This window comes from Cydia splendana, chromosome Z (assembly GCF_910591565.1).
Source record: "Cydia splendana chromosome Z, ilCydSple1.2, whole genome shotgun sequence".
NCBI lineage: Eukaryota > Metazoa > Arthropoda > Insecta > Lepidoptera > Tortricidae > Cydia > Cydia splendana.
The window spans coordinates 66851-77958 of NC_085987.1; the positions used below are offsets into that span (position 1 = coordinate 66851).

The 11108-nt window shown below is 45.6% G+C and overlaps 1 protein-coding gene across 1 annotated transcript; it reads right to left on the reverse strand.

Annotated features, from left to right (window-relative positions):
* Positions 1-3805: 3805 nt before the first annotated feature.
* Positions 3806-10740, reverse strand: LOC134805179 (uncharacterized). The gene is made up of 10 exons (XM_063778488.1): positions 10624-10740; positions 10071-10273; positions 9470-9659; positions 8647-8829; positions 7725-7896; positions 6891-7129; positions 5541-5888; positions 4927-5118; positions 4587-4724; positions 3806-4343 (listed from the first exon to the last, which is right to left on the reverse strand). The coding sequence occupies exons 1-10, from the start codon at positions 10738-10740 to the stop codon at positions 3927-3929; spliced, it is 2199 nt and encodes a 732-aa protein (XP_063634558.1). The 3' UTR covers positions 3806-3926.
* Positions 10741-11108: the final 368 nt, after the last annotated feature.

An 11108-nucleotide genomic window follows, 5' to 3' on the forward strand; every position in this document is an offset into this window, starting at 1 on the left:
GCGACTGTACTACATCATTATCACTATATACCTTATAAAAAAAAGTCCCCCGCCGCGTCTGTCTGTTTGTGTGTAGGTATGTATCAGGGATGTTACGGAGCTCCGGTTCCGTTTCCGTTAAGGCGGAACTTCCGTTTGGTATTACACATCCGTTTCTGTTCTGGTTCCGTTATGTTTGAAACGGAAGTTATAACGGATGTCAATGCTTCGCGCGGCGGCGGCGTACATCAAAAACAAACAGGTTCATACCAGTCATTCGCTCATCGCCCCGCTTGCCACGTGCTACGCTAATTTGTTGTTTGTTTTATTCGTGTTATTAAAATTAAAATCGTGTGTGTGCTGTTGTGTACTGACTACTGACTGTGTGTAGTGTATAGGGCTTGCAATCCGGATATCCGGATATTCGTTTTATCCGGATATCCGTCTAATTTATTATCCGGATTTAGATGAGGTTAAAACGAATAATTCGAATACCGTACGTAAACTATGTCGATTGATTTATTTATTTATTTGGATACAATTTTACGGTATAAAAACTGTTTATTTAAGTATTTCTCCTTGATTGTCGACTACTCTTTAAATATTTGGGAACAATCTTATGCAGATCGACCTAGCTCCGTAAAACGTACAAAGAAACTTTGAATGTACTTGTACCGTGTTCCTGTCAAACGCGCTGCGCTGCATTATTGTTAGCGTCTGAAATATGCATTATTAATTATTAATAACGTGCGAACAGAACTAAAATGGGTCCAACGGAGGAGAACTTTGGTTGATATTGAACTGCCGAACGAGATGCAGTAGCTGTTTAGCAGATATGATAACAAAGTTTTAGCATTCTGCATTTGAATAAATCTGTAATGGAAATAGGGTTGCCAGATCGAGAGGCGCTATTTTCGGGAAAAAATATAAATTTTTCGGGATTTTGGGGCTTAAGTCGGGAAAAAAAAACATTCAAATTAAAGTAATTGTATTAAAAACAACGATATTTTACATTATTGGCTCTACGTCAGCTGCTCAGTACGGTTACCATCAGTTTGTCACTGACATAAACGCCGTCGAGAACGTAATTTACTTTCTATACATCCCGTTTGCACTAATATGCGAGTGCGAGCGAGATGTATAGAAAGTAAATTACGTTCTCGACGGCGTTTATGTCAGTGACAAACTGATGGTAACCGTACAGGTCTCTCGCCACGCGCGCGCTCGTGCTCGACGCGAGTCGCTCGCTCGCTCGACGACAGTTCGGAACTTGAAATTATTGCTTTATAACGAGAAGCTGTTTTTCGGGACACTTAACACTTTGTCGGGAATCGGGAACACTTGCTAAAAATCGGGAGAATCCCGCCAAATCCCGACCATCTGGCAACCCTAAATGGAAACCTTGATTGACCTTCAATTCAATGTAATATCTCAGCAAGAAGAGACTGTCTCAACAGTGAGAATAGAAGACGTATTTGATTTTCTAACTATCATCAAAACCAGTGCCAGTACCATATGTCAATAAGACGCCAATTTCGTAACTGAAGAAGAGTTTGACTAGAATTATAATTCATGGTTGTAAAATTTACATGAAATAACGCCAAATATCTTGGGATCATCTTGAAGTCACTTAAGAAATGAATTTCGCAGCGCAGGCTGCCAATATTAAGCGGAGGGTTGAAGTATCTCCATAAACTATAAATTGTTACAAACATAGTTTGAGTCAGGTGTTTGCGTTTGCATAATTGAAGCAAATAATACCGTTCTCATTAATAAAATTTGCCAAAGGTAGTTTGTCACAGTAAAAAGCTTCAGCGAAAAATTTCTCCAAGTGAAATTCGGACATTAAATTTCGGCGAAAAGGTAAAACTAGGGCATGCAGTACCGGTCCCGGTACCAAGAATTTCATTTCCCGGTTCTGGGTATGGCCGGAACCGGGATTCCCGGTTCTTCCCGGTTCTCAAGGCATCTTATGATATTTTTTAAGAAATTGTTTGTGTTAGCGTACAATCTTTATGAATGATTTATTTTCATATACATAGATAGATATAGATAATTGCATAAGTATTAATAAATGACTTATTTTATTTTAAAAAAAGCACTTTTTTGGCGTTCCAACCTATTTTACGAAATTAATCGGCACACTTTGCCTCCGCCTGGGCCGAGTGACACGGCCGTAGCGTAGTCGATGCACTCAACACTATGACGGCACGGCATACAGAAGTTAAAAATTCGACCCGAGAACGGTTTTTTTTCATATAAATAAAACCAACTTCCTAGAAGAAGAATATTCGAATATAATATCCTACTTAAGATTTAAAGGTTGTTTAAAGATATAGCTTAAGGCGTTACTTTAATTTCCGGCCAATTCATATTCATTTTTCCTAATGCATTTTTGCATGCAACCCGGGTGGGTTAAAATGATAGACACCTAATCATCTAAATAGGTGTAGTTACTAATTTAGTAGCTTTAATGCTCCATAGGGACAATACGACACAAACATACATAGATTGCTAATAACAGTCCTTTATGTAACCGGCATAAAAGTAAGTAGGTACTGAGCGATGTTTCAGATAAAAACAAAATTGAAATATAAAACTGGGTGATTTTTTACAATTTACCATTATCCACCATAATATCGACTGGAAATATTGGAATACCTACTTTACTAGGTTAGTTTGTCAGGTTATTTGGGTCCCCCGTTTCATAGCACCATTATTAAATGTTATTTAGTGTCCCGAGCTAAAGTACTAACACATTACTACTATTGAAATGGGAATAAATAGTCATGTGATGAGAACCGGGAAGTCCCGGTACCGGGTCTTCAGTACCGGTTCTTTTGACAATATAAAATTCCCGAGAATTCCCGGGAATTGGAGAACCGGGAATTCCCGGGAGCATGCCCTAGGTAAAACTCCTAAAAATACTTTAACACTTACTGTTACGCAACCTTTTATACGTAAAATTTCACTTTTATACGTAAAATTACACTTTTTATAAAGTTCATGTGAGTTTTGTTAAATAAAAAGCAAGTATTCGAATTATCCGTTTTATTCGGATATCCGGATGGTAAAACAATAAATATTCGAAATATCCGGATACAAAAATGGGCGGATATTGCAAGCCCTAGTAGTGTATGTGGTGAATGTTAGTGTGTAAAAAAACGCACAATGAAGCCGAAATCAAGTTCGATTTGGAAGTATTTAGATAAAGTGTAAACTTTGTCTGAAGGTTTATTCTAGAAAGGGGAAAACGACTACATCGTTAAAAAGTCAGGCTCCGATTCTGGTTCCGGTTCTGTTTTCGGTTCCGTTTCCGTTTTCGGTTCCGTTTCCGTTTTCGGTTCCGTTAAACTAAATTGAAAACATCAGGTTTTCGAGTTTATCGCGAACATACATACCAGGGATGTAACGGATGTGGTTTTATCGGAACTGAAAACGGACAGTTCCGATAAAACCACATCCGTTACATCCCTGGTATGTATGTTCGCGATAAACTCGAAAACCTATGAGCGGATTTTAGCGCGTAGTCGCTACGAACAGTGTACCCGACTGTCGGGTTCTTGGTCCTGAATGTGTTAAGGTTTTGTGTAACCCGTGCGAAGCTGGGGCGGGTCGCTAGTGCAACAAAAATCTTGACTCTAAAGAAAAAATTAGCACGATAATTCGTATATACCGGATTCAAATTGGAGGGGACTTGTCGGAACCAGATATTCAGTCGGTATTGCATGTCACCTGCGGGTGAACTACCTATCAAATTAAAACATTTTATGACAAAGAACTCTGTAGTATTTAGATGGGATGGGAATTAAATGATACATACAAATACATCGATGAACCTTTATTTAACCGAGACACTCTCGTTCTAAAACGCGTACAGCGAATCACAGATAACATTACTAAAGAGTCCCAGCGTCAAAGCGCCGTCTCTAACACTTGAGCACAGTCTAGAAGTGGTCGCGCGCGTGACCGTTATGCGGCAAGTCGTTGGGGAGGGTCGTTATCGAGGAGGAGGGCGTAGCCGGGTAGTACACGGTCGGGGCCGGCTCCAAGCGCCGCGGGCGCTGTCGGCGCGGCATGGACCGTCGCAGGGTCGTGTCCCTGGCCAGAGACACCCGGAGACTTAGCCTCTCGGGGCCTGACGCGCAGGAATCGTCTCTAGTGTGCTCGGGCGACTCCTCGCGCCGCCGAATGCACGGCAGCCAGGCCAACGCTGGCCGACAGAACGTGGCGAGGAACACGCGCTTGAACTTGTCGCCGAAGAGCACGTAGATGAGGAAGTTGGCCGAGGAGTTGATGGTCACGAGCAGGTTCGAGGTCTTCACCAGCGCGTCCAGCCGCTCCAGTTCCGAGCCCAGGAACACCTGCATGATAAGCGACGTGTATCAGTTTATATCTTTAATGTAAGCAAAATTAAAGGAGAGAGATCATTAATTGAGGAGCTTTGCACCAGATTAGAAATCTCCTTAATAAATGAGTTCTCCCATGGGCCATATATGTGTGTTGCCTTTCATCCAAATGGTTCTTTGCGATTTTACCATAGAGCAGTGGTTTATTGTGAGAGAAGCACAGGTAGGTCTGCTACAGACTAGTGCGATGGTACTTGCCTCGAAAGAGTTGGTGACGAGCGGCAGCAGGTTGCAGAGGAAGAAGACCAGCACGACGACCAGCAGCATGGTGGCGAGCGACAGCTCGCGCCGCTGCGAGCGGGACAGCCGCGCTCGCTCCGCTTGCGCGCGACGCACCTGCGGAAAGGAAGCGTTTATTATTTCAACCATTTCAACACTTTGCTTTGTAAATCTTTGTAATGTATAAAAGCGTCCGCTAGCTGGCGCGGGTGCACGGAGCGGGCGCACGCGCGTGGGTGGAATTGTAGATAAAATCCGCCGCACGCGGCGCAGAGTCAGTCGCGGTAGGTGTGACGTAGTGTCTCTAGTGTTCATGCACCTGCCGCACGATGGCCGCGTTGAGCACGGCGAGCGCGGTGAAGGGCACGGCGTACATGACGAGCAGGTACAGCCAGTGCACGTAGACCGCCACGTAGAGCTCGCTGCGGAACTCGGCCGCGGCCACGCAGTAGATGGCGTCCTCCTCGTTGTCCGCGCCCTCGCCCAGCGCCGGGATACGGACTACTTCCACCTGCCGAACGTAGAGTTGACGAATGTGTAAACTGACGAATATTTTTGTTTATGTGAAGATTGACGAATTTACCATAATAATCACTTACCTAATACATCTCATGAATATGAGAGAAATTTAGTTAATATATAGAACAAGTTTTAAAAAAAGTAGAAAATTGACTGACTGAAAATTGACGTCACTGATTTGAGACATTCAGTAATATTTCACATTTACATAAACTGTAAAGTGACGCTGTTACGCATGTTACAGCATTATCACGGACACCGCGTTGATCATCGCCACTCTAGCGTACACTCAGTTTTCATTCAGAATAGCTCTCACCTCAAGAAACTTTTAGTAAAAATCTTGTGGAGGCGCGTGTATTTTAAGAATGATTCACTCTTAAAAATAAGTAGTAACTGCAGTACAACAGAACTAACCTCAAGAAACTTGGGCGCGTTATACGCAAACGCGAATATAGCGACACCGACGACAGCGAAGCGGGCGCGACGCGGCGTGCACAGCGCGCGCGCGCGCAGCGGCCGGCACACCGCCACCCAGCGCTCCGCTGTCACCACCAGCGTCAGGTACACCGACATGGTCTGCGCCACGAGCGCCAGCGGGTACGCCAGCGGCGCCAGGCGCGGGCAGATATGGTAGTAGTAGTAGCGCAGGCGGCCCGTGTACGGGAACACGGCCGACAGCCCGAACAGCAGCACGCTGGCCACCAAGAGCGCTGCGTCGGCGGCCGCGAGCCCGGCCAGCAGGCAGTTTATCGATGAGCGCATCTGGAAAGTTCAATAGAAATTAGAAGGATATATTATATATGACGAAGCAGAATTACATTAAATCCGTTTAATCCAGCTCTTCACTTACTTTGAAAGAAAGTGTGACAATGTCATATTCATAAAATACATTTATTTTCGCAATTCCACATTTCAACTAAAGTCTGTACTGAGTTAAAATTGTAATTAGAGATGCACCGGATATTCGGTTACCATCCGGTATCCTGCCTATCCGGCCATTATTTTAACATCCGGCCGGATACCGGATAGTGGCCTACTATCCGGCGGGATACTGGATAGTAACATTGCTTGATTTCGGAGTAAACAAAATTGGCATAAGAAACAGTCACGGTCATAATCGTACTCGTTTATTATTTTATAACAATTTAAACACTCCACTCACTTGCACGCGCACTCATTTCGAACCTAAAAATGAGTCCGCGCGAACGTTCACTATGAAACAGGTCAAAACTGCACAATGCGCACCTGAAAAACCGAAATGTATATAGGTATGGTTCCGCCGGCCGAATATTCGGCGGCCGGATAACTGATAATCGGCCGATGGTCAGGCCGAATATCCGGTATCCGGTATCCGGCCAAACAACTATCCGTTGCATCTCTAATTGTAATTATAAAAAAAAACTTCGAGGGAGGAATTTAATCTGGAGTGAAGCGAAATGAAATGACAGACGGAGGATTCTAGCATGAAATTTTGGGAACCGTATGCAGCCGGCTTCAGCTGGTCAAGTTGGTAATGTGTGAAACGTCGAATGTGACTGTAAACAAATGAGTAAGGGCTTACCTGCGTTTGGCTGATCACGACCACGCACAGAGTGTTCCCCAGCAGTTCGCAACACCCCTCACACGCAGAAGCAGCAGCAGCAGCAGACTATTTACGACAAATCGGAACAAATTGTCCGACTCGGACACTCCACATCCGAGTTATTAGTAGCATTCGAGAGTGCCTATAGCCGCTATAGCGTAACAAATAGCTACATATCTCACCTGCGGCCGGCTGAGCACGGCCACGCACAGCGCATTGCCCAGCAGCCCCCCACAGCCCACCACATTCAGCAGCACGCCGTGCACGACGAATCGGAACAGTTTGTCGGACTCGGACACGTCGGCGTCCGAGTCGCACTCGAGCGTGCCGTTGGTGCCGTTGCGGCCGTCGCCGCTCATCGCGGCATGGCACGCTCCCGCTCCCGCTGCCGCGCCCGCTCCCGCCGCGCTACAAGAGCGCTCTGCGAACAAATACAAAGATACTGTTAAGCTCGGCGTGTAAGTGTAGGTAAGGAAGGAAAATCTGCGGGACGCAGTTAGATATATAGCCGTATAACTGCGTGGCGTTGAATCAGGGGCGTAGCGAGAAGAAATGGCGCCAGGTGCCCCTGGCAGCATCAAATTTAGATAAATTAAACAATATAGGTCAGTATGAAATTGTGTACTTTATTAATAATATTTTCATATATTAAACATAGTATAAAAATATAATATTAATTACTTACATTACAAATAATATAAATATAAGAAAGGTACAAACGAGGATTTCAAAATATCACGTTTTCTAGTATTAAACTATAGGTTGTTTTCTATTACAAACCGCCGCCGGCATTTTCTCAGAGCTTAAGCTATTTCTAATTCAGCTATTTCTTAGAGCCAAACTAATCACTAATGCACAGGAGCACCTCACCGAGCACTGCAAAGGCCTAACTAGTACCTAAGTAGAAGCCTAATATACCCTCTGTCTACTCTACTGGTATTAGTCAAATAACTACTCATTGAAGTTCACATACGAAGCAACCCTTGCACACAATAGCACCACGCTGAGGCCCACACGCCTGGCCTCTGACCGCAACACTTCGCGCATGCGCAGCACGCCCGGCGTGGCTTCTAGCGTGGCGTTGATGACGTCAATGTATGGTTGGAGGACGGTGAACACGGAGCGGAACTGTGGGTGGTTGGCCGTGAGGCCGCCGCAGGATGTGGGGCCGAGGGAGGTCACGCCGATCTGTTGGGGAGACGGAAATTAGAAGAGGATAGTGGTGATCGTTCAAATTTGATTGATTTCTTCCCTTTTCCTAATATGCAACAATTAACAAACTAATACAATGGAATGTGTGTGCAGTTGAAGCAACTACGACTACTCCAAAATACAAGTACAGTACCGCAATTATTTCTTTCTTTTATCAGAGCGATTACGGTCTTTAAGCACGCATTAGGTATCCCTAACTACATTTGGCAATAAAAAAACTCGCTGTTGAGTCGGCTGGTCCTTGGTGTTCCGAGGCGAAGGTTTTTGTGAGGGATCTGGGAAAACGCTTGCGGGATAGGGGTTGCGATCCTAGGTCTGGTTCGTACCTGGTCCAGCGTATATCGTTGGCTATTCAGCGCGGGAACGCCGCTGGTATTTTGGGGACGTTTGTGCCGGGTACTTACCGGATTAGGATATAGGTTTATGGCTTGTTATTGTGTTGTGTACTAATTTTCTTTTAAATTTGACGATGCGTGTTGCGGATGACATATGTGAAAGTATACATTTTATTTTGACGAAACCTGAGGTGGATGAGCTATCTGTATGGTGACGAAGCCTGCGCTGTGGATCTGAAGGTACTGTTATTATTATGTTTTTTTTTGTGGGGGAAATAAAATGGATTCATTGCATAAAAAAACTGTAGATCATTTAATAGGCGCTCGGCAGTTGTTTTGCTCTCAAATGTCTGTCCAAACTTATTATAATGGTTAGGTTAGTGGTCTGAACCTGCGTGCCGTTATACAGCACGGGCCCGCCGGAATCCCCAGCGCACACGCCGCGCTCCGCGCCGGTCACGCACGCGCAGTACAGCCAGCCCTCGCGGTTGCAGTCTTGCAGCACCAGCTGCGCCCGTTGCAGGTGCCGCGCTATCGGCTTCTCGTCCGTCGTGCCCAATCCGAATCCGAGCACCTGAATTACAATCACTGGTTGATGAGGCATTTTATAAAAGTGGACCGGTGATTTGGCATTGAAAATGTTGGATTATTATGAAGCGTACATTATACCACCAATAGCTGTAGAAATACTTGATATTTTTAGATAAGTTTGGTACGCCGGGACATGTACGACGAACATTTAGGGCTTTGTGCCGGTCGCAGAACTATAGTTAAATCAGGGGGGTGTCACTACGCAGTTTAGGTACATTTGCCCGGCGGGCCTCCCGGGCAGGGCAGGCGTATGGCAGTGGGCTGCCGCTCCACCGCACGATAGTCGTGTCACGTGGCGCTCGCGCAAAGAAGATTCACCGTTCGTGCGGGGTTATAAGTTTCAATTTTGTTGCAGGCGGCGAGTATAGGTATAATTTTATACCTAAATCTGACTTTTGTGAAGGAGTGAATTTTCTGTACGGTAGTACTATTAGTTATTCTGTGGTTAAATACATCTGTGTCTTTTGTAACCTATCCATCTCTCTATGCTACTTTTTCTACACTTTATAAACTGGAACTATTAGTGTAACCCTACTGTGATGCAAAATGGGTTAACACGTTATCAGAAATCTTTATGCAGTTTATTTTTTATATCACAGATGACAAGTAAATGGTCTTCTCACTTCAACTTCCCGTCCTTTGAGCTCACCGACGTCATATCGGGCGATGGCGGCGAAGGGAGTGGGCGCGGATCGCAGCCAGTACTCGCCGACGCGCAGGCGCATGTCGATGCTGGTCCGCGCCAGGCCCACGTCGTGTCGGAGCATGACCACGTCCATGGCGTCATCGATGGGCTTCATCACCACCTGGTACCTGTAGGTTTTATTATCTGTGAAACATCATTCACACTGTAAAGTTGTAAACCTTATGGCGAAGGTAGAAGGTCCACCGATCGATGGTCAGTTAAGAATGTTCCTATTAGTTTTCCGTAGTCTTTTAGAAACGGGTTTCCTACGAGATTCCTGTGATATGCAGCGGTCAGGCTTATAGTGTAGCATGATTGACGGCAGTCAAATGAATGTTTACTGTAAGCATGCCACTACTGCTGACGCTCCTTAGTCTGTAGCCAAAAAACCACCGCAGCCCCTGCCCCCCATGACAGCCTCAGGTAGTGGCATGATCAGGTAGGCGCTTAGTCGATATCCTTACTCAATGTGGCAAAGAAAACGACGAATACGAGTTACTTATAGGAATTTAATAGACGAAGTAGTTAATATCGCTCACTCTGGGTGCTGGTACAGCATGTCAACTCTCGCCAAATCGGACTCGGATAACTCCAAGCCGTTGTACTGCACGTAGACAATAAAAGGGCGCGCGCAGTGTGCGGCAGTGATCGCCCAGCGCGGCGTCAGCACTGCGCAGGAGCAGCGCGACCACTGTGCATAGTCCAGCAGCGCGCATGCACGGGGCCAGGCGCCTGAGCGGACCTACACGCAACACACACGTTTTAGCCCACGCAGTGCGCCGCCGTGAGCGCTTAGCCCGCCGCCAAATCAGCGCAGAAGCACCGCGATGCCTGCGCATAGTCAGCCAGCATTGGGTAGTGGCCTAGTGGCCAGGCGCATGACCGCACCTATGCACATACACATGTTTACCGCTGAGCAGACAACGCGCACGTTTCTCTCAATAGCTAGTCACAAGATAGCAACAGGTGAGCTGAAGTCACGCACGAACTGGTTACAGCCCTCAGTACCAGTTGGGTACATAAGATTAATACAACAACTGTCATACACTGCCACTCATGTACTTAGGTATTAGAATAGTGCTGGGTATTTACCTCAGTGCCGCCGACCATCCGTCGAGTTGCCGCGGTCTTCATGGAACGGAAGAACATGTAGCCCCCGTTCGCAACGCACACGCATACCACGCATAACATCAACACTATCCTCAGCATTCGGGTTTGTTGTGGGTCTCTTCTCTTTTCTAGTCTTTAATGTGTTTGGTTTATGTCAGTTTTGGCCAAATAGTGAGCCAAAATCATCGAGAGAAAGAAATTATTTAAATATTTAGATTTGTACGACCGAAGAAGGATGCTGACATTTGTGACAGTGTTTCATCTTGAAATTACGGCTTTCTTCCTTCATTATGGAAGGTAGAGGTACCTCCAAAGAGTATAGTATCTACCCTCCATATTCCTTCATATTAACACATTCACTGCCCCCGACGCACATGACTTTGACTTTGACCACCGTCATAAATACAAGTTTGTTCCTAGGACACGCCCCCTGGCAGTGAATGCGTTAATATGAATATGAGGAAAAC